The sequence below is a fragment of the Hemiscyllium ocellatum genome, chromosome 1 (assembly GCF_020745735.1).
Source record: "Hemiscyllium ocellatum isolate sHemOce1 chromosome 1, sHemOce1.pat.X.cur, whole genome shotgun sequence".
NCBI lineage: Eukaryota > Metazoa > Chordata > Chondrichthyes > Orectolobiformes > Hemiscylliidae > Hemiscyllium > Hemiscyllium ocellatum.
The window spans coordinates 99,107,491-99,135,060 of NC_083401.1; the positions used below are offsets into that span (position 1 = coordinate 99,107,491).

The window sequence follows — 27,570 nt, forward strand, 5'->3', positions numbered from 1 at the left end:
CCTTTTGCCACAGGTTTGGAAGACATTGTAGGAGGTGGTTAATGAGACGAGTTACTACTGTGCACCTTATAAACGGTACATACTGCTGCTACTGTGTGCTGCTGGTCAAGACAGTGAACACTGACGGTGATGGATGGTACCAAGCATCTTAAGGGATGTTGGAGCTGTATTCATCTAGGCAAGTTGCAACGTGACACAGTTACACTCTTTAGAAAACACATACTTAAGAATACAATTAAAACCAGCATTAAGTGAAAACTGTGAAATATCCTTGGAGTACATGTTGTATATTTATTTTCAAATGTATAGAGATATACCTGCATCCCTTCCTGACCAGAAATTCCTATTCCTACATCAGCCACCTGTATCATACTGACATCATTGGCACCATCACCTGCACCAAAAATCAAGACAAGTTTTTAAATTAAAACAAGAATGAAAAATGACTATTTAGTTTAAGAAGCACTAAACACAAGTTATTTGACTCAAAAGAAGCAGCTGTGTTTGTCATGACCAAAAATCATAATCCAAAACAAAGATATCCTTGAACACATTTTATTCTGTAAATAATTTCTCTTTTATTTTCCAAAAACAGCACCCTGGTGCAGGAGATTAAAAGAGACTAACTTGCTCATTGGCATATGTATTGCACAAGGTGGAATAATGCTATTCAAAGCAGATCAGTTAGAATTTTATTTATTCTTGATAACAGGACACTGAAGTTAGGGAGATGGGAACTTAGCCCAAGGTAAGGTCATTCAGAGAACTGTCAGTGTTGATGGAGAGATTTCAGTGTGAGTCCTTGCCTTGATGAGTAAAGGAGGGAAAATACAGTGGGCACAAACTGTTCAGCTCAATTCTGAGGAAGGGTCCTCAGGCTTGAAATGTTAACTCTGATTTTTCTTCACAGATGCTGCCAGACCTTCTATGCTTTTGCAAAAACTCCTGTGTTTGTTGCTAATGTTAAGCTCATGTTGGAGTAGTAGGAAGCTTGATACACAAAGTAAATCTAAAGTTTTCAAAACAAAAATAACAGGTTTGAGATGTTCACATTTTCTGCTGTTGGAATTCACCTCACAGACATATTGGTATAGTTAATGAGGGTTAAAATTTGCAAATTTTATATAAGTTTATTGTATGAAAAATGTTCAATTGTATCTCTTCAATTGGCAGATACTGTGACATCGCTTTGTGGGAAAAAGATGAAGCTAAGATTGGGAAGAAACCAATATTCAGTGTCCCATAGCATCTGTTTCAATATTCAATGCATAGTAGTTCTCAATATTGACGAATAAAAAAAATTCCTCATGTCATCATCTATTTCTTTTGTGGATCCCCTCTCCTTCCTTTTCTTGATCATTCCAACTATAGATTTGTAACAATGGTCTAGATCGCTTATGAAATTAAACACCACTATCAATTTTCCTCTCATATTACAGAACATGCCCATCATCTCCAATGTAATCACGTGTCTGAAGCTACTCATTCTTGAAATCGATGTTCCAAGTCTTTTCTGCACCCCTCTAATGCCTTCACATTCATCTTAAAGTGTGAAATCCAAAATTGAACATAATAGCTTTGTTGAAGTAGAACAATTGTTTTATTTGAGCCCCTTATCCAAGGAAGGATATTGTGCATGGAAGGTAGTCCAAAGAAGGTTCATAAGGCTGAATCCAGATATGCAGGGACTATCCCATGAGGAAAGGTTGAGTAGATTGAGCCTATACTCTTTAGAATACACAAAAATGACAGGCAATCTTCTAGATACATTCAAAATTCTTGAGGACTTGACAGGGTAGGATGCAGAAAACTTGTTTCCCCGTGTGGGACAGTTTAGGTCCAGAAGGCATAATCTCAGAACTACGGTTTGTACTTTTAAGACAGAGTTAAGGAGGAATTTCTTCGCTCAGATCAGTGAATTTGTGGGATTATTTGCCACAAAGGACTGTCAATGCTGGATCATTAATTATAGTCAGGGCTGATATAGAAAGATTTTTAATAAACAAGGGAATCACACGTAGTAGGAGAAAAGCAGGAAAGTGTGGTTGAGGATACTGAGATTAGCCGTGATCTCATTGAATGGCAAAGGGCTGAAAGGCATACTTCGGCTCCTGCATCCTGCACCATAGTTTTCTGTTGTACTCTATTATTCTATTTATAACCAAGAACACTACATTCATTTATAATCACATTCTCAAACTGCCCTACTATACTGAACAATTTGTGCACCTGTACCCCCTTTAGCATTGTAGCCTTTTCTACAGTGACTGCCAAACATTCTTGCATTGAACACATGTAAATCAAGGCAGGGATTAGGGTTTACAAAATACAAAGAAAAACCCAAAAAAACTATGGATGCTGCAAATCAGGAACAAAAACAAGTTTCTGGAAAAACTCAGCAGGTCTGACAGCAGGTATGGCGAGAAAGCAGAATTAACATTTTGGTTCCAATGACCCTTCCTCGGAACAGATGGTTGGGGGTAAGGGAAGAGCTCAACAACTCCATTCACAGGGTCATTTGAATCAAATAGATGACCACCACATTCTCAAAGTGGTTCCATGTTTGGTAAGTTGGCTTTTGGCACGAGACCAACAAATTACCCACATCTGAGATACAAGAATGTCCGTGAAGACAACCTCAAGTTGCCTGGGATTGGAATTGATGGAGGGGAAGGACCTGCGGTTGGCTAAGTGCCTGGAGACAAACAGTTAGAGGGGCATAGAAATAGTAGAGAATTAAATAAATGACTGGATGGTGGAAAAGACAGCCCACCGAAAACTAAAAAAAACTCCCTTAGCCCAAGGTACTCCCTTCATGAGTCAGCCTCCAATCCATAAAGGTGACATTCAACCGAGAAGTCTGAGATTGTGCCCATGGTGTCTATCATTACCCAAGGTAGATGGATGCCAGTGTTGCATTGTTCTGTTATATCTTTGCCTACCAATTTATGATCCTAATTTCTCTGTGAAAGATCTGATGAAATGTCAATGAACTGAAACAAAAAGGTTGGTAGTAGACTGGGAGAAAACTGCTTGTGGCTCCTTCTTTGTCTTCAATCTTCAAGCTCTACTCTAAGGGGGGGGGGGAGGGAATATCTTAAAATCCAAAATACATAATTCTGAAGGCAACCTCAAAATTACACATATAAACAAAACAGTAATCAAAGCTACAAATTTACACTGATGACTTTTTATCTGCAATGAAAACATGTACACTCCCAGGAAAATAAAAATATCTGTGCTGAACAGAGGTTTGCTTAAATGATTAACTAACAACATGAGACTATAAACAAAATGAAAGTGGGTTTCAAATGGAAAACACAAGAACCAAAAAACTCTGGCTGCTGGAAATCAGAAACAAAATCAGAAGTTGCTGGAAAAACTCAGCAGGTCTGGCAGCATCCTTGGAGACAAAGTTGAGTTTATATTTGGGTTCAGTGGTCACAGGACCTGAAATGTTAACATGACCCATTTTTAGAACCAAGGGGTCACTGGAGCCAAACATAAACTGTTTTTTTTCTCCAAGGATGCTGCCAGACCTGCTGAGTTTTTTCTAGCAATTTCTGATTTTGTTTCAGGTTTCAAATGGATTCACTGCAATGACATTAGTATCAAAAATCTGAGCAGAGCCAATCAAATTTGGAGTGTCTCATTTTGTAATTCCTTAATATCTGCTCTACAGGACAAATAGGTTTCCATTTAGGAGCCCTGTGAAGTGCAAATATAGAGCATTCCAGACAGTCAAATTTATAATATGTGGCCAAGGTTTCCTTCAAAACATGTTTTTGATTTTATTGAAAAACAGATATATATTAGTCAAAAACTAACTTTTCTGTTAAGGTGATGTTAATTTCACTAAAAAAAAGGAAGGCTGGAATTACTCAAAAGGTCATGGCAGTATCTGAGGAGAGAGACTCGTGATGGGGAAAAGTTAAGAGATGCAATGTGTTTTGAGTTATGGAACACACTGCTTGCAAGTACTGACAGGTTGAATTGAGGCATTCAAAAGGTTATTGGATCATTATTTAAATTAAAACAATATGCAGAGTTATATAGTTAAAGGAAGGAAATTGGCACTAGGTCTAAATGTTCAGGTAGATAGTGCAGGTACGATGGACTGAATAGTCTCCTTCTGCACTGTCACAATTGAGATTCTGTGAGCAAGACGTAATTGGGACAAGGCCAAAAGGAAAGTCAGTGACAGAGTAAATATGAGGAGAAACTGAATGTCTTTTTATAGGATCAAAAGGGAATGATGATGGGGCAAGAACAAAGAAACAAAAGATGCTCCTAAAATAATAAAACAAGGAACAAAGTGGACCATAGATATGATCTGAAATTTTTGAATACAATGTTGAGTCCTTGAACTTCTGAAGTGTCTAACTGAAAGATGAGGAACTGTTTCTCAAGCTTACATTGAACTTCCCTTTAACAGTGTAGTAGGTCAAGGACAGAAAAGTCAATGTGAGAGCAAGGTGGTGAATTAAAATAATCAGCCACCAGAAAGCTGGAGTCAAATTTGCAGAACAAAGGTGTAATCCAATCTGGGTTTAGTCTTGCCAATATTGAGATGATGTTATGAACAAGTAAAGTTGACTAAGTGGGAAAACGCATTACATAAATCATCGCTTTGTCTCGAAGTGTTGGGGTTTTTTTTGATAATGAGGAAGAGGAGAAAAAAGGGGACAACTCTTATTGTTTATGTATACATGTTCCAATGTGAAAGATCACATATAAAATGTTAACTTTAATTGTTTGTAATTATGGTGCCATAACCTTCTGTGTACTTCCAATATTTTGTGTTTTTATTTCAGATCAGCATCATAATATACATAGAATTTTGATTACTTTCACCCAATTTGTTGTGCAGTAACAAAAAATACATGTACAATAGGCTAGGAGATCATTACGTGCCATTTTTGCAGCCCTGTTTCCATTAGTTGGGCTTGTTTTAAAATTAACACCCTTCATTTTTCACACAAAATAGGTAGCATATTGCTATACCAACAGTTACAAATGGCATATCTATGTTTACATATGGAACCTACTGCCACAGCAGTGATTGAGATAACTAGCAAAGATGCACTTAAGATGAAACTAGGTACACGAGAAAAAATGAACAGAAAGATATGTGGATGATGGATGCATGGAAACATGAGTGAAGTATAACCATCAACACTAACCAACAGGATAGTATTATCTATTTTAAGTAAATACAAAGTTACTGTGTATACCAATGTTTATACTAATATACTATTTAAAATTAATTATAAATTTTCTACAGAGTGGGATCCGTGAGAGGAGAAAAGTGTGATTCTTTCCCCAATCCCAGTTGTAAAGTGCCTGTTACCATGATTTAGAGATATTAGAGTGCAGGAGTTTTTCACTTGATACATCACTCTTACATCCTGCTATAGTACACACAGTACATTTATCATTTAAATATATTTTAGGACAATGCCTACAAATAGTTATGCAACAAAGATTATGCAGGAGAATTCCATTATACTAATTTACCTATGGCTAGAGTCATGACTTTCAGCTTAGTGCGCACTAGATGGACAATCTCGCTCTTCTGCAATGGTGTTGATCTGCAGCATATAACAGCACGGCATTGTTGAGTAAGTTCCAAAAACCTGTCTTGCAGACTTTCATGTAGCACAAATTCTAAAGTTTTTCCATCAATAACCAAACCAATATGAGGTTTGGTCTCACTAGTTGAAGAGGAAGGATGGCAATTTTCATCAGAAATGTTCCTTTCAGCAGTGGCCTTCTCTATGATTTCTGCCATAATTTTATTAATCATGTCTTCACAAACTTCCTGTAACAAGAGAAACAGATGAGTATCAGACTGCTAGAAATTTTCAAACAGAAGATCGGGGTAGGACATTACACAGGAGTGTCACTCAAAATCAAGGAAGACATTTTGTTTGGAGATGAAAGGCAGAAAAAAAGTGCTTGTAGAAAAATATTTGCAAAATCATCATTTGATCGTCAGTTGATATAATCAAGCATTAATATTAGTTGCGTCGGTCGAGGTTCAATGAAGAATAAAAGGTGTTGGCTAAATATACTTATCAGAAGTTCTCTCGCACTAACTGTGGGTACTTGAATGACTAACATATAGTTCACTGTTGTACAATGTAGAAGACATTAGGGCCACCCTGCTCCATATCTCATTACAGTCTTGAATTCAGCTCTGTGTCCATGTCTGCATCAAGTGTTGGGCAAGGGTGTTTTTTCTTGACACCAAGACATCATTTGGCATTAATGAATCCTAGTGAATTCAAGGCAATGGAAATCAAGGGGCAAAGTGTATACAGGTCAGACTGATGGATCAGCATAAAGGAAGATGATTGTGAGAAGCCAATTATCTAAGCCCAGGGCAATGCTGCAGGAGTTGCTCAGTATAGTGCCCTAGGACCAACCATCTTCAGCAGTTTCAACAGTTTCTTTTCATCAGACAGGTCAAAATTTAAAATGTTTGTCAATGAATGGAATATTCAGTATGATTCGCAACTCCTTATATACTGAGGCAGTCCTTGCCTGCGTGCAAAAAATACCTAGAAAACATTCAGGTTGGGCTGATATATAGTAAGCGATATTTGCATGGCACAAGTGGAGATAATGATTATCTCCAACACACCCCCCTTAACATTCAATGGTTTTATCATTCTTAACTTTACCACTGTGAACCTCAAGGGTGTTACCACTGACCAAAGCTTTAATAAGATCAGCTATACTAATATTGTTACTAAAAGAACAGGTCAGAGGCTGGAAACTTTGAGTAGTCAGGAAATGAATTACTTGTTGCAAAGCCTGTCCACCATCTACCAAGTGGAGATTATGAGTGTGACTTGCCTGAATGAGTGCAGCTCCACCAACACTCAAGAGACTTGACACCATGGATGACAAAGCAGCCACTTGATTAACATCCCATAAACCACTTTAACCATGCACTCCCTCTACCACCGATGCATACTGACAGCAGAATAAATAATCTACAAGATGAATTACAACAACTTATTAAGCCTACTTTGACAGCGACTTTCACATCTGTGACCTTTGATTTACAGGGTCCAAGGACAGCAGAAGCCTGGGAACACCATCAACTACAAGTTTCCCTCCAAGCCACTCATCATCCTGACTTTGAAATATACTGCCATTTCTTTATAGTTGCTGGGCTGAAATCCTGGATTCACCTTCCTAACAGCCTTGTGGGTGTGTACACACTATGTGAAGTGCAGTAGTTGAAGAAATTGACTCACCAATGCCTTCTCAAGGACAAATAAGGATCAGAAATAAATTATGGTCTTTCCACGCATCCCATGAGTATTCAAAAAAATACACACAGCAACATAAGACCATTTGATGACATGTATCCCACTATGGTAGTTTATGGTCAATATATTAATCCTCTTCAGTTATATTCAATCGTATACAATAGCAATTTGAATATTACTGAAAAGAGATACATGCCACTGAAGCTTTTCATCTTGCACTCATCAGTACAAATTAAAACATTAAAAATTTCAAACAAACATCAATTTATACCACAAGAGAAGTAGGCAAATCAACACTGATTGGCTAAGACCTTTCAATGTGTTTCTACACACATTAAACACATTTATTTTGTTTGCAGAGAATGGGTTTCAGTTTATGTGTGACTCCTAGTAAGCATAAAGCAGCCATGTTATGAGCTTATTATCTTAAACTGGTTGCCAGTTTGGCTATCAATGTATTCAGGATTTTTCAATATGTGCTGCCCAATCATTGAACCATATTTAACAGTAGATATTTTGCTTTGGTTTTGAAATGTGGACTGCTTAAGTAAGGCATGTTATAATTTGTTGGAAACATCACAAATGACAATCATATTTAAGATTTCTGGAAAATTCAGCAAGATGCATATTCCCTTTAAATATTTTACCCTATGGTGATTTAATTATAGAACATATAAAAGTAATGTTTAAAGAAAGAATTAACATTTTTTGCATTCAATTTGAAAGCTAGAGGCATTCTAGTTATTAAGCATCGTATAAATTCTATTTACTAGTAAATAACCTTTATTGTTCTTCTAATGTTTTCAACAGCAATTAGTTCAAGATTTCCTTACAGCTTTTTAAAAGATATTTATAGAAATTAGAAAAAGTAAACAAGTATAAACCAATTAGAGGACAATATCACATGAAAAGGAGACAGAATATGCTGATAGCAATAAAGATGTTGAGTTGTGTCAGTGGAGCTGAAAGAAGCCAATTTTTCAGGTGTAGGCTCAGCATCTGAACTGAAGGATACTAAAGATTAACTGTAATCATAAAGTAATAGAATAAAAGAAAAAATGAAAATTCACAAAATGAACAGACATACACAAGAGATTGAATGATCTGTAAATAGCAATGGAGAAAACAGAAAATGGAAAAACTCATATTTCAGAAGTACAAAGATATTTTGTTGATTCAAAGCAACCAAACAAGAGTACAGCTTGAAGGTAGCATCACTTAACCTTGACCACCAGAGACTGCCCTTGATAGCATGTGAAAATCATCCTACTGTACTTGGTGACTGAGCTGTGGGAATAATGTGCCAGTCTGCGACTCTTTCCTGATCAGGAAAAAAAGTGTCCTGCACAGGTCTCCTTTTCCACAATCAATAATAGACTGTTAAGGAACAGAGAGAAGGTGAGGACTGCAGATGCTGGAGAGCCAGAGTTAAAAAGTGTGGGGCTCGAAAAGCACAGCAGGTCATTCATGGACCAGGAGAGTTGACCTTTTGCGCATAAGCCCTTCCCGAGGAATAAACCCGAGGAATGTTTGGGGGGTGGGTGGAGGGGGCATAAATAGGAGTGTGGGAGTGCACCTGAGGAAGTTGGCTGGGAAGGTAATAGGTGGATGCAGGTGGGGGGGGGGGGGGGGGGGGGGGGTGACTGTGATAGATAGGTGGAGAGAATAGAGCAAATAGGTAGGTGGGGAGAATGGAGCAAATAGGTAGGAAGGAAGATGGACAGATCAAGAGGGTGATGCCGAGCTGGAAGGCTGGATCTGGGATGAGGTGGGAGAGGGGAGATTTAGAAACTAGTGAAGTCGACGTTGTGTGGTTGGAGGATCCCGAGGCGGAAGATGAGATGTTCTCCCTCCAGATGTCAGGTGGCTTGGATTTGGCAGTGGAGGCGGCCCAGAACTTGCATACCCTTAGTGGAGTGGAAGGGGGAATTGAAGTGGTTGGCCACAGGGCAGTGGGACTGTTGGGTATGTCCCCCAGAGATGTTCCCTGAAATACTTTACGAGTTGGCGTTCTGTCTTCTTGATGTAGAGGAGACCACATCAACAGCAACAGACACAGTAGATGAGGTGGGTGGATGTGAGGGCATGTTTCTGCTGGATGTGAAAAGATCCTTTGGGGCCTTGGAAAGAGGTGAGGGGAGAGGTGTGGCTGCAGGTATTACACCTCTTGCGGCCAGGTGTAGTGGGTGGGTTGGTGGGGGAGCATGGAACTAACGAGGGAGTCATAGAGGGAATGGGCTCCGTGGAACACAAATAGGGGTGTGAGGGAAATAAGTCTCTGGTAATGGGGTCTGACTGTAGGTGGCAGAAATCACAGATGATAACGTACAATGTCTGAATATTAGTGGGGTGGAAGGTGAGAACCGGAGCTTTCAATTCTTGTTGTGGTTGGAGGGGTGGGGTTGAAGGGAAGAGTTGCGGGAAATAGATGAGATGCACTGGAGGGCACTGTTGATCATATGGGAGAGGAAACTACAACATTGGAAATAGAAGGAATTGCTCCTCCTGGAAGGAGATACAACGGAAGAAGGCGGTGGAGGAGGACCAGGACTTGCATGTCCATGGCGGAATGAGAGGGGGAGTTGAAGTTGTCAGTGGGGTTGTATGGTGTGTGCGTCCCAGAGATGTTTCTCTGTCTCCGCAATATCTCCTCCCAGGAGGAGCAATTCCACTCCAGGGCATCCCAGATGGCGTGCTATTTTAAGGACCACAATTTCCCCTCCCATATGATCAACAGTGCCCTCCAGGGATCTCCTCCACTTCCTGCACTTCTGCCCTTGAACCTCACCCCTCCAACTGCAACATGGATAGAACGCCCTTCTGTCCTCACTTTCCATCCCACTAGTATCTGATAGAGTGTATTATCCTCTACCATTTCTGCTACCTACAATCAGACCCCACCATCAGATACCTATTTCCCTCCTCACCCCTTTCTGCATTCCACAAAGATCATTCCCTCTCTGACTCCCTTGTTCGGTCTATGCCCCCCACCAACTCATCCTCCACACTCGGCACCTTTCCTTGCCACCGCAAGAGGTGTAAAATCTGTAACATCACATTCCCGAAGAAGGGCTTATGCCCGAAACATCAACTCTCCTGCTCCTTGGATGCTGCTGGACCCGCTGTGCTTTTCCAGCCCCACACTCTTCGACACTGTTAAGGAACAGAGGCAAACCTTTGACTGGTCCAACTAATCCTACATTGAATTAGTTATTTTCTAAATATCTGTACATTTCTGTGCTCATCCAGAGCATGGATTAGGACAAGAGAAATTCAGGACAAATGTCAAAAAAAGTACTGCGCATCAGTAAACTTTTTCTGTAGTAATATATCATGCTTGGTTTCCTGGAAGCAAATTCAGAACTTGCTCCAAATCAGAAAGTTTACTATGAACATGCACTCTGCCAAATCAGAAAATGCTTAAAGCAAATAATCACGCCAAGAAATAGAATTAGGTACAGGCTGTCATTATTTTGCTTCAAGACAGAATAACATTTGTGATTCATCTAACTTTTGACTCTGAACCTTCATAATTAAGCTGACTTCGAAGAAACAGATCTCCAAATGCCCAGTGAACACGAGCCAAACATGTTGGACTGCTGGCTGCATTCAAGTTTCCTTCAGTCACTAACTAAGGACAAGCACAATTCAAAACAAAAAGAATAATATATTTTAATCTTAATTCCAATTTCGAATTGCATTTGGATGTTTTGTACATTTTGGAGGTCTTTTCACTTTGTTGATCAGGTGAACCTGGCACAGAAGCAAATTAAATATGGCGTCAATTCAGATCAAACTGAAACACTGTCTCGATCAAAACTGCAGCTTTAATCCAAATTCAAAAGATCAAAACTGAGAAGGGAAAAGAAACATTCCACTCAGTTGCTTTTTTTGTCAATGATAACAATGATACACATTCCATCAAACTCACTAACTACTTGCCACCTCCACAAAAATAATGGAGCAAGGTATAAGATAACAGCTGGATACCAAATTAGAAAACTTAAAACAAAACCTGAATGAGTCAGCAAAATGCAAATCACATTACACAACTGTTCTTTTGGTTTCCAAAAACATGCTGCACAGGAGATTTAGAGTGAAAGGACGACTTGACCCGAACCCTTGCTCGAACACACAAACAAATCATTTTCCATTTATTTCCTTTTCTTTCTTTTTCCATCCATATCTAAAAGACTATTCTTACTGAAGAAAACTCTATATAGCTCAGCTGTGCCAAGTGTCACAGGCAAGATGGAGAAGTGATTGACTTATTATAGAATGTTTACAGTGTGGAAGCAGGCCATTTGCCCATCAAATCCACACCGATCTCTGAAGAGCATCCCACCCAGACGCATCCCCTTTACCCTATCCTGTAACTCTGTATTTCCCATGGCTAATCCACCTGCACATCTTTGGACTTTCTCCTGTTACTGACTTCTGTACACAACAGAGATGGTTTCTATTTTTTAATTTTAATGTTAAAAAAAGGGAAAAGTGCATTTCCCTAAAATCTTTGTATTTAAAAAAAACATTATTTGGGGTTAAAATAAAATAGGGCTTATTACTGCAGTCAAAAACCAGATGAAATGCTTTGCAAAATAGAATCATACACACATCCTTTCAACAAAGAAAGGAAAAGGGAAAGCAAAGAAGTTACAAATGATTTAAAATCAAAGATGTTAGTTCACATTAACTGGACCGTCCAGCAAGTTAACTTTTGGGTGAGGTTTTTTTCAATTGACTAGAAGCTTCTTTTGCAGGAGCTCAGTCACAATCAAATTGCTGATAAAAGGAATGGGTTCACTTTGCAGGCAACAAAAGTCTCTTTTCAGGAATCAGACTTATTAGGAGATATTGAAGTCACAGACAGAAGCTCAGCTAAGCCTAGAGCTGCTCATTTTTGGGGTGTTACAAGCAGACATGCTCATAGAACTCTGAGTGGAATCTATACAGGGTTTTGTGTAACTGCAGCATAACGTCTGAAACCTTATACTCCAGCCCTTCACATGAAGGCTAACATTCCACTAGCCTTTCTGACTATTGTCAATACCTGTGCATGGAATTTTAAAGAGCTGTGGACCTGAACCCCAATTCCCATTGGGCATCCACTTTAAGTCTTCTAAAAAAAACTTGATCTTTTCCTTTTCAATCTGAAATGGACAACTTCATGCTTATATTAAAACGTATCTGCCACAGCTTTGCACCTAATCTATCAATATCTTGTAATGTTATCCTCCGAGGTGTCTTGGAAGTTTAAACTAAAAATGTTCCTAGAGAGCAGATGGTTTGAGACAAGATGATCAGTGAATGACAAAAATGAACAGTTAAAAAGAGGAAGTTAACTTCATTTTTTGTGTAATAACCTAACAGAGTGCATGTCAGTTGTAACTTGCAGAACATGAATTCACAAATTTTGGAACTCAGCTTTACTACTCACGGGAATTTGCAAGAATACAAGTACAATTATTCTTCGTGGGTTTATCTCTGGGTGGAAGACTTATGTACAGGCATGACTGGTACAATAAGCAATGCAATTCTCTTTCCATAAACTTCATGTATCTAGGAAACCTTCCATTCTGCTTTGCAAATTTTACGTTTAAATATTTTCAATGCCTGTGGCAAAAGCCCTACTACCGAATTAGATAGCAGACATTGAAGAATTTTTACTGAAGAATTCAAACTTTTATATCTGAATAATTCCTTGTAATTTGTCCAGAGGATTTTTTTCAAGTTATACAACCTTGTTTACTTTTTCTTTTAAATGGACCATTGCTGGATATTCTTTAAATGACTGCTATCAAATGCAGATTGAGAAAGATGACTGCTCCAGAAGTTTTCAGCATTACCTAAAAGGTGAAGTAAAGTCACCATATTCCTATAATGGCAGACAATTCATGGTGGTTTAAAGCTGAGGGTCACCATGTCTCAGGCAAGGGGAAAGATTTAGAAGGGGAGATCTTCATGGCAACCTCAAACTGTAAGGGAATTGAGCTGTTGGCATTGCTCTACATTGCAAACCTGCTATCAGGTAAATGACCAACCCCAGATTGCTTTTGATTTGGTAATTGCTACAAACTCATCATCTCCTTGCATTGTATTAACATTCACCCAAGCCAACATTACAGATTTGTATGAGATGTCTAGTTCAGTCAGCTTTATACGCAGGAGAGTATCAAACCCATTAAAGCTTGACTTGATGCAAATAACTCCACATGCAACTATTACAATAAAATAATTTCTCATGAAAGATCTTCAAAACCATCACATTAACTGTTTCAACCAGAAGCCCTCATCACATGACTGAAACATCTGGTCTGTCTGAACCATCACCAATTATTCCTGAAGAATGATTCCTGAATAATTCCTGAAGAAGGGCTTATGCCCAAAACGTCGAATCTCCTGTTCCTTGGATGCTGCCTGACCTGCTGCACTTTTCCAGCAACACATTTTCGGCTCTGATCTCCAGCATCTGCAGTCCTCACTTTCTCCCCTCATTTAACTGTAACTATTGTTCATTAGTCTGCTTGTAATAGGCACCAAATCATAGGAAGGGTGTTTTGGCCCCGGAGGGAGTTCAATACAGGTTTGCAAGGATGATACCAGGACTTCAGATGTTAAGCTTATTCTCTGGAATTTAGAAGGTTAAAGGGTGATCTAGTCAAGGGTTTCAAGATATTAATAGGGAAAGATAGGCTGATAAAGAGGAACTATTTCCACTGATTGAAGATTCTAAAATTAGGGGTCACAGTCTAAGCATTAATGCCAGACCATTCAGGAGAATGTGAGGAACGACGAAGAGGCAGGCATAGCTGGGGCCCATGTGGGTGCCCATGGCTACTCCTTTGGTTTGGAGGAAGTGAAAGGATTGGAAAGAGAAGTTATTGTCAGAAAACACTCCTACATTTCAGCAAAAAAAATGGCAGAGCAACTGAATTAAGTACTTCGTATTGGTTTTCACAATGGAAGACACCAGCAACATCCAAGAACTTCAGGGGAGTCAGAGGTGAATATAGTGGCTATCACTTAGGAGGGGAAGGTGAGAGGTCTGAAGGTGGATAAATACACTAAACAAATTATACCCCAGAGTTCTGAAGGAGATAGTGGAGACAACTTTAGTGGCATTGGTGGTCATCTTTCGGAATTATTGGAGTCAGGGAGAGTCCATGGGACTGGAAAATGGTTAATAAACAGCCCTATTTAAGAAGGGAGTGAGGCAAAAGACAGGAAACTATAGGGTGGTTAGCCTGATCTCGGACAGTCCATTATTAAGGATGAGTTTGCTGTGTACTTAGAAATGCATAGTAAAATAGGATTGAATCAGCATAGCTTCATTACTGTTTAAGGAAGAGAGTTCCAAACCTCCACTACTGTTTGTGTGTAGACTATTCGGCACAGGAGCAGAATTACACCAACTGGCTCATTCAGTCTGCTTCACTATTCAATTATGGCTGATATCTTTCTCAACCCCATATCCTTTGATCTCTTTACTAATGCTTCACAAATCTATTGGAATTCTTTGAGGTAACAAGTTGGACAAAGGACAGCCAATGGATGTAATCTATCTGGATCTCCACAAAGCCTGTCATAAGGTGCCACACAGGAGGTTATTAAGCAAGAACATGATGTTCGAGGCAAGTACTGGTGTGGATAGGGAATTGGCTAACTGGCAGAAGGCAAACAGTAGTGATAAAAGGGAGTCTTTTTCTGCTGGTGACTAGTGGAGTTCTGTAGAGGTTGGTGTTGAGATCACAACTATTCACAATATAGATTAATAATCTGGATGAAGGAACTGAGGGTATTGTTGCTAATTTTGCAGTTGACACAAAAATAGATGGAGGTGTTGAGAAAGTGGGGAGGCTGCAGAAGAACTTGGAGAAAGTCAGAGAGTGGATTAAGAAGTGACAGATGGAATACAATGTAGGAAAGTGTGAGGTTATATACTTTAATAGGAAGAATAGAAGTATCGGCTATTTTCTGATCAAGGAAAAGCTTCAAAAATCCGAACCATAAAGGGACTTATTAGTTTAAGCTCAGGACACTCTTACAATTAACACACAGATTTAGTTATCAGTTTGGAAGGCAAATGCAATGTCAAAAGAGCTAGAATGCAAGAACAAGATATAATGTTGAGGCGCATGTAAAGTTATGGTCAGACTGTATTTGGAATATTGTGAGCAGTTTTGGCCCCCATATCTAAGGAAGGATGTGCTGGTTTTGGGAGAGGGTGCACAGGAAGTTAGCAATCATGATTCCAGGGATGGAGGACTGTTGAGGAATCTTGTTTGTACTTGGTAGAGTTTAGATGGATGATGTGGGAGTTTCTGATTGAAAAACTTACAGAATACTGAGAAGGCCTGGATTGAATGCACATGGAGAAGATGCTTCCAGTAGTAGGACAGACTAGGTTCCAAGGGCACTGCCTCAGAGTGGAGGGATGACCCTTTAGAACTGAGGGGAGGAGAAATTTCCTCAGCTAGGTGGTGGTGAATCTGTCGAACTCATTGTCACATAGGGCTTTGGAAACCAAACCAGTGAGTCAATTAAGGACAGAGAAAGTTAAGCTCTTAATTAGTAAAGGGATCAAAAGTTACGGGGGGGGGGGGGGGTAGGGCTGGAAAATGGGGGTGAGAAAGATATCAGCCATGAATGAATAGTGGAACAGACTAATTAGTGTAACCCTGCTCCTAACCCTAATAGTCTATACACAAACAGTAGTGGAGGTTTGGAACTCTCTTTCTTAAATGCTGATCAATGCTAAGTCAATTGTGAATTTTAAATCTGAAATAGACAAATTTTTATTATGCAAGTGTATGAAGGGATTTGGGGCATGGCAGGCATATGTAGTTTGGCCTCAAATCAGCCATGATCATATTGAATGGGTAGCAGGCTCAAGGGGCTAAATGACCTCTCCTGTTCCTAGGATAAGCTTCAACATAGAGTCGGTCCTTAGTGCTTGGCCCGTGATCTTGAAAAGGGCTGAAAATGTGTTGCTGGAAAAGCGCAGCAGGTCAGGCAGCATCCAAGGAACAGGAAATTCGACGTTTCAGGCATAATCCCTTCATCAGGAATGAGGAAAGTGTGTCCAGCAGGCTAAGATAAAAGGTAGGGAGGAGGGATTTGGGGGAGGGGCGATGGAGCTGTGATAGGTGGAAGGAGGTCAAGGTGAGGGTGATAGGCCGGAGTGGGGTGGGGGCGGAGAGGTCAGGAAGAAGGTGCTGAGTTCAAGGGAATCGACTGAGACAAGGTGGGGGGAGGGGAAATGAGGAAACTGGAGAAATCTGAGTTCATCCCTTGTGGTTGGAGGGTTCCCAGGCGGAAGATGAGGCGCTCTTCCTCCAACTGTCGTGTTGTTATGTTCTGGCGATGGAGGAGTCCAAGGACCTGCATCTCCTGCTCCTCGGATGCTGCCTGACCAGTGTACTTTTCCAGTACCACACTTTTTGACTTTTCTCTCCAGTATGTGCCGTCCTTACATTCTCCATGCCAGTCATCACATTTCAAGTGCTCATCCATACATTTTTAAAGGTTGAGAGGTTTGCTGTCTCAACTACCCTACCAGGCAGTGTATTCCAGATTCCCAGCACCACGGGTGAAAACATATTCTCTCAAATCCCCTCTAAACCTCCTGCCTTCACCTTAAAATTATGCCACCTCATTATTAACCTTTCAACTAAGGGGAACAGCTGCTGCCTATCCACCCTGTTCATTCCCCTCAATCTTACACACTTCAGTTAGGTGACCCCTTCAACCTTTTCTGTCTCTCAAGAAAACAATATGAGCCTGTCCAGACTCTCTTCATAGCTAAAATGCTCCAACCCAGGCAACCATCTGGTGAATCTCTTCTACAACCCCTCCAGTGAAATCACATCCTTTCTATAGTGCAGCAACTAGAACTGCACACAGTACCCCATTTGTGGCCTAACCAAAGTTTTGCATCGGTAAAACATAACCTCCCTTCTCATATAATCTGTGCCACGACTAATAAAGGCAAATTTCTGTACACCACTGTAACTATTGTATTAATCTGTCCTGCCACCTCAGGGATCTATGGACAAGTACCGCAAAATCCCCCATTCTCCGAGTTTCCTAATATTCTGTCACTTATTGAGTATTTCCTTATCTTGTTCCCAAGTGTATCACCTCACACTTTTCAGGGTAAAATTCCATCTGCCATTGATCTGCCCTTCTGACCAACCCACCTACATCTTCCTGTAACCTAAGATTTTCTCCTTCATAATTAAACATCTACCAATCTTCGTGTCATCCTGACGAATGGAATGAAGGATTTAGTGGAGGGAAAGCTTGTTTGATTGGCTGTACTTGCTTTCTCTCAAAAACGTCAATGGTGCACTGAAGAATCAGTTTCTATTTGGGTGGAGGCCGAGGCCACTTTTCCCTGGGTTACACAATTTAAATTTTATATTCGCTGCACAGGCTTCCAAGGGATCAGAAAGTCAACAGTGAAAGTGAGACAAGAGATTTGGCTCCGTTAGATAAAAGGCATAAAAAAATGTTACAAGGTGCGATTTATGTGCCAGGAGCAGGTGTCCTAAGCCCTAACTCTCAATGAAGCAGCCAATCTCCCCTTTGTCAATCACTGACTTTTCTTTCCCCACTCATCACTCTTCAGATAGATTTGCCAACCAACTCCTTCTCTGGCTCTGGTAACTATCTCAATGCTGTGATCACAATCAGTTTCTGCTCCCACTCTCATTGCTATAACTGGATTAGTGATCAGTAATGCAGAACAAATAAAAGATGAAACAGATGGAATGTTGAGATAAACTAAAACTGGCTTTACAAATGAAAGGAAAAATTATTCCAGGTGACATTTTGCGTACATTGCAAGAAATAGAGGACCAGAGGAAGCAGTGCTATAGAACAGTACTACAGGGTCAGTGGTTTGCACTGCTGCCTCATAGTGCCAGAGACCCAGGTTCAATTCCTGCCTCAGTCGACTGTCTGTGTGGAGTTTGCACATTCTCCCCATGTCCGTGTGGGTTTCCTCCGGATGCTCCAGTTCCTCCCACAGTCCAAAGATATACAGGTTAGGTGAATTGGCCATGCTGAATTGCTAAGCTTAGGTGCATTAGTCAGGGGTCAATGTTGAGTAATAAGGTAGGTGAATGGGTTTGGGTGGGATACTTTTTAGAGGGTTGGTATGGATTTGTTGGGCTGAAGGGCCTGTTTCCACAGTGTAGGGATTCTAATGATTCTAATAAATCAACTATTGCGTAGAGACAATTGATGAGAATGAAGTGCTTAATAGTACTGAAGGCAGTAGAGATGTCAAGGAAGCGCTTATGCATGTCATTTTAATTTTGATCAATGGGATTTCAATTTGGGTTTGATGGAAAACTGAGTAGATGGTTCCACAGGAATGCATTTGCAAGGCCTGTGCTCCAGAATCTTGTGAAAAACACGGAAAGGAAGCAGTAGTTAGTAAGTAAGTAAGAGAAATTGAATAGATTTTTAGGAGAGAGGAGTGAATACAGAGATTTATTAGAGATACAGGATCCAAAACAGAGAAAAACAGGTGGGTTGATAAAAATAATGGTAAAAATTAGCAAGATTTTAATTTGGGGTTGCTGGTGGTGCAGATGTTGATCATAATCCAGAGCTGAAGAAGACTGTTGCAGATGGTAAGAGCTATGTGCTCATGGAGGAGTCTATAAAAAGGGAATAGGGTTTATGGGTAGGAACATAAGAGTAGATGTTTTTGATTTGGGATATTAAAACATATATGACCTGCCTGAACTGAGAATAAATGGCTCCTGTGGATGTGATAATTTTTTTTGGAAACAGGACTTTGCAGCTGATTTTCTGCTCTAGAATGATCTTAGATTGGTTAGAGACAGCAGAACTTCAGGTGATAAAGCCCAAAATTTCTGCAAAAAATAGTGACAAAATGGATGTCCTGATAACTAAATTCCAGTTACTTTATAGTTGTTAAGAATATCTTCAATAAGACATTTCAGTCTGTTCAGTTTTAAAATTTTTAAACACCCATGTCTAGTGATAACTGATGTTCCAACACAACACAATGCACGAAGGTTTCCATTTACCTTGTTCTGTGTGTTAAGAGTAAAAATATGGTCTTTTCTTTCCAGGAGTTTAGATGCATAGGCAATATTAACAGCAGTTTCTTGTTTATCTCCTGTTAAGACCCAAATCTTTATCTTTGCCTTTCGAAGTGCCATAATAGTCTCTGGGACACCTTCCTGTAAACGATCTACAATGCCCGTAGCACCTAAACATAGAATTAGAAATTACAATATTTGTTATTTCCACACAAAATCACACCAATTGATTCAAACTGTTAGTCACGATTATTTATTGAGAATTATGTTTTCTGATGTATCTAAAATCAGAGTATGAATTCACAGCTTAATTGAAATACATGAAAACAACTCCAAGATTCAATTCCTCATCATCTTCAAAGCTGCTGGATTTAAGGTTCAGACGTATGGAAAACTGCTTCTGCTGCCTTTATGATCTGTTTTAAGTGTACGGAAACCAGGTGAGATGGGATCAAGTTGATTCATAGTCTTGTGGTTGAATGTAATATATTACAAATCTTACCTTGGCATGTATCACCATTCTAAACTTTATCACCTGTTGCCAACTTTACACATTTATGAAAGCGAATTGCACGCGTATAAACCAATGGAGAAATGATGGCATTAGTAGTAAGGTCATTGGACTAGTAATGCAGAGGACTGGGCTAGTGCTCTGGGTATACAAGTTCAAATTCCACAACAGCAGCATGTGAAATTTAAATTCCATTCATACAAAAATTCAAAGCTAGTCATTACTAATACTCCTGCCAAACCTATGTGATCTACATGTAATGTGATAGATTGCACCTGGAAATGGCCTTGCAAGCTCAGATTAATGGAAGGTCTTGCCAATGATGTACAAATCAAACTTTTCTTTTTAAACGGTTGCATTGTCACATTGCAGTTTGAAGCCTTCCAAGCTCCTTAAAAAGAGAGATTCTCAACAAGGCAGTGCATGAACCATTCATAGATAACTTTTCTCAACCTGAGGTTTATTAAACCAAAACCAAAGTGGGCGGCATGGTGGCACAGTGGTTAGCACTGCTGCCTAACAGCGCCAGAGGCCTGGGTTCAATTCCCGCCTCAGGCGACTGACTGTGTGGAGTTTGCACATTCTCCCCATGTCTGCGTGGGTTTCCTCCGGGTGCTCCGGTTTCCTCCCACAGTCCAAAAATGGGCAGCTTAGGTGAATTGGCCACGCTAAATTGCCTGTAGTGTTAGGTGAATGGGTAAATGTAGGGGAATGGGTCTGGGTTGGTGCGCTTCGGCGGGTCGGTGTAGACTTGTTGGGCCGAAGGGCCTGTTTCCAGACTGTACGTAATCTAATCTAATCAAAACCTAGTCTTGGTTTTATGGGGCAGAGGAATAAGGTGTACTGAGGGAGGCTTCGGAAGCAAAAAAGATCTTTATTATTTCAATTAATTCTACCTTCCAAATGATAAGTTTTGCTACTTACCTGTGAAATATCACCTTAGATCAAAGCATTGTACAAATACAAATTTTATGACTTTAAGGTGGAATGCTGCTATGCTCATTGATCCAGTAACCTCCCACCTCCTAACGTTTTGTCACCTGAGAATACACATAACCTTAATTCCCTTTGAGAGGTTTTTTGCAACTGCTCTTATTAACTTGTTCTTCTATTAAAGGGAATATCTAAAATGTCAGACTGGCATGAACAATGGGAAAAGCACGGTCCTCCTGCAATGGCACACAAGATGATTTAATTCTTCTTAAAAATAATTGAGAAAAGTATGCATTTTACAGCAGATGTAATCATAAGTCCAGCTTCATCATTTAAAAACAATCAAACCCCCACAATCTAAGCAATCCATATATATTTGAATAAAGATATAAACAATCATTTTAACATGCACAAAAACTGCTTCAATGGGCTGAAATTTTACTGGCTTTGACGATTTTGAGAATTCACGATCAAAAATGGACATTGACCCTGTTGATCCTTCCTGACCTTCCGCTTTTGCAATATTACTGAAACAGGCCAATTAAGAGGTCACCTCTGGGAACACATCCAATTCAGGATAATGAGTAGAAGAGACACCGAACTACCTTAGTGAGAAAGCCTAAAATTGTTAGCATACCAGAAGATCGACACGTTACTGCAAAAGGCAGAAGGATACAAGAGTTCTCTTGGAGTTTTAGAATTTAATACATGCAAGTGGCCACAGTTTCCAGCCATTCCTGTGGGAAAGAACAGCCTTCACAGGTCAGCTGGTGGCAACTGCTGTGGCTGAAACAGCCCTCGTGTGAAAATAGGAGGGCTTGCTTTACACTCAGGAAGATATCCATCTGCAATCTACCTACAAGTGGGTACTTAAATATTCAAATTGTCTACCCGCCGCTGCCAGGGATGGCCTATGTACGTCAAGATTGTCTCTGATCCAACATCTGCATTTCAAAATTTCCTCCTGATTCCACCTTCAAGTCCAATTCCTGGGAACCAGGAACGTCCCAACTATAGAACTAATCACCACCTGCTGAGCAAGGTAAGCAACCAAGTAAACAATCAAAAAAAAATTTGAATATATTCCTAACACAATACTAAAATAAATACGTTAAGCCAAACAGCAATAACAATATACATCATTTCATTCTTTTGTTCTTGCAATTATTTACCAAGCAGTGTTAGGTTAGTTTCCAGCTTAAGAGCTGATTCAAATAGTAGCTCCTCTTGGTTATCAATACTTGTCTCTGCTAACAGATGAAATTGCAGCCACTTTGAGTATTCAGAATCATTCATCACCTACGGAAAAGAAAATATGATGCTTAGAATGAGGCATCTTCAGCCCAACAGTATCTAAACATGAACATGAGCACTATAGATCTGTACAAGAATAACCTATTGTCACAAGAGAATTTGATAATTTTTTTAGCACTTCCTGTTTATTTATATTGACACAGTTAACTTATTCCAAGGTGAATGAACGTCGGGTTTTCTTTCACATTTCACAAAATGCAACATGATCACCTTTGGAAACACGAAATTATCAGTTTTAACAGACAATAAAGCTATGTATTTCTGAACATCTGCAAGGTTTTTACAATGATGTCACTTCAGTTTCCTGACTGAACATTGGCAGGGGTTGCTGAATTAAGATATCAATAAACAATCAGGAATGCACAAAATCAAGCAGATTATATTCTATCTCCAAGATAACTCATTTGTTTCTGACACTGAATGGTATTAAGACTACTCAAAGATATTAGAATCCAGCTTTTGAGTGTTTTCTTTCAAGTTAAAAATCACACAATACAAGGTTATAGTCCAACAGGTTTATTTGGTAGTACTTTTGGTGCGCTGCTTCTTCATCAGGTAGCATTGTGGAGAAAATACAGAGAATCACCTGGAGAGGCAGAGAGTTCTTCAAGAAGTAGGTCTTTTATTTGCAAACAAAAAACCATGACACTAAGAAAGCAGATTCTTGAATGCCCCCGAACCTCAGGGTCCATAGGTGTTTATTTTTTTATATATCATGTTTCTGTTAGCTTATCTGCATGTCCAACTATATTAATCAAAGTACCTCACTCTAGCTACACAATAAACCAGTGATATTACTTCCCATTATCTCTTTAGTTGTACATTCTACTTAATGTTATTCTAATGTCACAGTTAGATATTTATTGCTCACTCTGCTACAGTGATCTTCCATTTCAGACTAACCTGTCATGATAGCTATTGCATCTATTACAATAGTCTGCTGTCTCAAGCCGACTCTACTATTAATTAGATATTTTAATGTCATGTCCTAAATATTTATGGTCCCAATCCTGTCATAATAACACTTATCAGAGAAACCTGCTTTATTACTTGTGTTATCTCATCTCACCATAGTGACCTTTTAGCCTTAACCTTACTCTGCTAATTGGTGCAAGAGCATTCCACTGTTCTTATCCCATCCTGCCTTCCAGAGTTCAGATTGCCGGTGGTCTTCATGCTTTAACCCTTCCCATGCTTTCATGTTGTTTATTTTCCATAGTAGCTAGTGGGGCAGGATTATAGGACACAGAATTTATCGCAAAAGAGCATAGTGTCATACAAGTGATACGATATATTGAACAAACTTAGATTTCTGTTTAGTTTGTCATCTTTGAGAATGGATTGCAGGTTTCCATTCATTAGTATTTTAGAATTGTATTTACAGATACATTCTATTTTGTCCAAAAAGCACACAATCCTTGTGAAATGTTATAAATTCCTACTTTCATACTAGAACCAGCCTGACTCAAGACTAGGATACAGACAGACTGTAACCTCACACTTTTAGTGCATTTTCTGATTTGAGATGTCACTTTTCTTTATAAAAATGCAAGTCATCTCGGGAATGTGGCTTGAAAGAAGTTGTGAGATTTACATATTAATGAATCAAAACCTGCAAACCCTTCTAAAAAAAATGAAAGACTTAACAGCAATCTAGGTTTATTCAATATATTGCATCAATGTATGACACTATGATTTTTTGCGATAAATTCTGTATCCTATGATCCTGATTCATTGGCTACCTGATGAAGGAGCAGCGCTCCGAAAGCTAGTAGTTCTAAATAAACCTGTTGGAATATAACCTGGTGTTGTATGATTTTAACTTTGCTCACCTCACTCCAACACTGACACCTCCACATTATGGCTACCTTCTATACCAATGCTTTAGCTGATGACCCAGCTGTGATGCTGAATACCAACTATCTTCAGTAGGGAAAATGATGAAAATGTCACAAATGGAAGAGGTAGAAGTTAGATTAGATAGGATAAAATAGAAATTAGAAGTTGGGAAAATCTCAAAAATAAATCACTGGTCCAGATCCTATACTACTGAATGGAAGTAAGAGTTGAAAATACAGAGTTGGTGGCCCCAAGCTCCAACCCCTCTTTGATCGCTCGTGTCAGTGAACTGGGATTACAAATATTACATCCATGTTCAAAAAAAAGAGAGGAATTACAGGCCAGTCAGCCTAATGTTAGTACAGGGGAAGTTTTGAAGCAATAATGTGTAATTAAATTAATTGCCACTTCAAATCACTAAAAGGTAAAGTCAACATAGTCCTATTGGACCATTGGGCTGCTGTCTCATTACGTATAGATGACTGATGGTGGTTTAACCTGAGAGTCACTATACCTCAGGAGAAAGCACAGATTGAGAAGGAGAAGCCTTCAGGGTGATCTCAACAGGTATAGAAACTGAACCCATGCTGCTGGCATCACTCTGCATTGTAAACCAGATGTCTATCCAAATGAGGCAACTGATCTTCTAAATTAAAATCAGTACCCATCTGTTAAGGGAAAACTGTATTTAACTTCACTGTATTCTTTGAAATAAGAAAAGATTTTTGTAACATAAAGTGGTGATGCCCAAGGATTGATAATGAGAACCAGTTTTCTTTCTGCTATATTACATTTCCACACTGTTGGGTTTCTATGATTAATGCTCTCGACTTGGCACAATTGTTATCAATTCCAAGCTTGCAGGTGACACGAATCTTGAATACTTAAATAATGTGGAGGATAAGAGCAAACACAGGCTGTTTGCACAGACTGGTGAAATGGGCAGTTAACTGGCAGATAAAGTTTATTACAGACATCTGTGAAATGATATACAGAGGAATCTCGATTATCCAAAGGACACGGGCAGGGAGTATTTTGTTTGGTTTGTGGAATTCTGGATAATTGAATGTTGGATAACTCGGTTTAGCCAAGCATCAGGACCTTGTGATCTTGCTGGATAATCCAATATTTAGATAATTGAATGCCGAATAATCGAGGTTCCTCTGTATTTTGGTTGCAATACTGAGAAGAGGCAATGGACAGTACAATTCTAAATGGAGTGTGGAAACAAAGAGACATCAGTGTACATATGCATAAATTGTTGAAGGTGGAAAAGCAGATGGAGAAAGCAGGTAAAACAAAAACAAAAAAAAAAATCAGGAATCTGTGCATTGTGAACAACTGCACAGAGTACCAAAGCAAGGAAGTTGTGACACACCTTTAAGAATCAGTTGGTTAACTTTTGTGTATAATTCTAGGCAACACATATTAAGGAGGACATGAAGATTTTAGAGAAGGTTCAGAAAGGATTTGGGAGAATACTTCCAGGGCTGAGAGACTTCAGTTGGGTGGATAGATAGTTGGAACAGCAACTCAAACTTCTCCATGTAAAATTGATTGCATTCACAGACAATGAATGCTAGGGATCAAGTTTATTTGCTTTCTTTACTGGTGTGTGGTGATTACTCTTAAATCAAGTCAGAATGTATCATTCTCAAAATGATACACAGCACTAAACTCTGAAGGTGGCTCCACGGCTTTCATGAAGGTCACTCAGATCCCACATGGTAGGATGGTAGGGGATGTCGTGGGTCATGTATGAAGGCAGTAGGCTACCTAAAAGCTGAAGGAATTGCTGACTGTCAAAAGGATAAATTTATCAATGTGCTACCAACATAATAGGTATTCAAAGATACAATTCTTGGCATGGTTGTACAACACTGCACTTTGACAAAATGTAAGCTGTTGTTATTGTCGAATTACTCCCCTTTGATATGGGGAAGGGCACAGAGTATGTCACATGTATTGGATTATCATGAAGACCACTATTCTGGTAAAACCCCATGACAGTTCAAGTTTACTTTCTCTCTTCTGAGAGAAGACAATGAAGTTTTCACTGCTCCTGTAAAGCACCTGTGGCATCTTCCTGATATTTCTGTGGAAGGCAAATTGCAGTGCTAGAGCCTGTTTCTGTCTGGAAAGATCACAAAGCACAGAAAGAGTGAAGATGATCTTAACAGCTGCCAGGGCAGTTGTTCTTATTTGAGGCTCCAGGTTGTAATGGAGGATGGGGCAGTACCTCCTGTGTGAAGCAAAGTGTCCTAAGGTGCTGATCGAAGCTCATTATAAAGTAAGAATTTTGCTCCTGGAAGATTCTTTTAACTTTGGGCTTTCTAAAAAAAAAAGCCTTCCTTCCCCTCGATGGTAGAAATTCCATGCTCTGCCACTGCATATCATGCCCACACGTATATGGCAATGTAAGACTGCTGCCATACTTTCGCAAAGCAACGTTATTTTCTGTCTTTCTGTAGTCAACCAAAACCTCCAAATCTTTCCAGTGGCTCATCACACCACTAATATGAATCTCACCTGAGCAGAAGTATCTCGGCTGCAACTTGTGGACTGGCTCCTTACACAGTCCCAGAACAGGGTTGACTTTGCTTCATCAGGAATAAAGTGAGGATGACATTGTCAGAAATGTGTGTAAACCAATTTAAGCAACCTGATATTGCATTAAGCTAATGACATTAATGAAACGATGATTGTGTTCAATGGCTCTGGATACATACAGGACCTCTGTGTATGCGTGCATCATTCAAGGGGGCAGTATGTTATGATGCCTCCTATGCTGCTAGATTTTCACAGAGGTCGTGACATATACTGATAACAACAGAAATTTGTACCCATGATATATAATACAATAGAAAATTGAAAAAGGGAGTGTAAGTAGGACTGAAATGGATTAATGAGAATGACAGGAAGAAGTCTCAGTGCAACTGGCATTCTACCTACTACTGCAGGCAAAAATAAAGGATTACCATAGCATTCAGGAAACAGGCAATGAAACACCATTCTATGCATTTGCAGGGAAGCGGAGCAGGAGCGCAGTTGGGAATTTAGCATCAATTTTTGATATCCCTAAGCTGAAACTGCATGACGAGGAGCTTACATAAAATTGATTACATGCACAATGAATGCTAGGGATCAAGTTGCAATCATACGCAGACTTATACACCAGCTGCCATAAGGCTCATATTTCAACTGTCTGATTATTTATATGACAATCTGCACAGGAAGACAGTAGGAAAATGGTTTCTGAGCAAGTAGCTTGGAGAGGCTGCCTTAGAATAGTGTGAAGGCGGCCATCAAGCAGTTATTCCTTACTAGTGTGTGGGGACTACTATTAATTTTTGTCATAATGTAACACCCTCAAAGTGGTACACTATACACTGCTGAATGTGGCAATTCTCAGCGATTGCTTGAAGGATGAAGTTCAGAACACAGTCAAACTGGGCAGGACACTTTACATGAAGGAACAGCAAAAAGCAGAATTGTAGTTGTTAATGGAGATTTAAGAATTAGGGGAACAGGCAAGCTCCTCAGTAATCACTATCATAAGTTGGGCATGATGTGTGGCTAGCCTAAAGGACATCATAAATAGGTTGCAGAA

At 39.5% G+C, this 27,570-nt stretch overlaps 1 protein-coding gene across 3 annotated transcripts in view; it reads right to left on the bottom strand.

The window, feature by feature from the left end:
• The window catches only part of atp10d (ATPase phospholipid transporting 10D), a 211,796-nt gene that overhangs the window by 26,395 nt on the left and 157,831 nt on the right, over positions 1 to 27,570 (bottom strand). For all 3 annotated transcript variants that reach the window (XM_060824432.1, XM_060824439.1, XM_060824447.1), the window contains exons 14-17: positions 21,980 to 22,106; positions 19,349 to 19,533; positions 5,518 to 5,821; positions 318 to 394 (exon numbers count right to left, since the gene is read on the bottom strand). In XM_060824432.1, the coding sequence (XP_060680415.1) occupies positions 318 to 394; positions 5,518 to 5,821; positions 19,349 to 19,533; positions 21,980 to 22,106 (693 nt within the window). The remainder of the gene's footprint in view (positions 1 to 317; positions 395 to 5,517; positions 5,822 to 19,348; positions 19,534 to 21,979; positions 22,107 to 27,570) is intronic.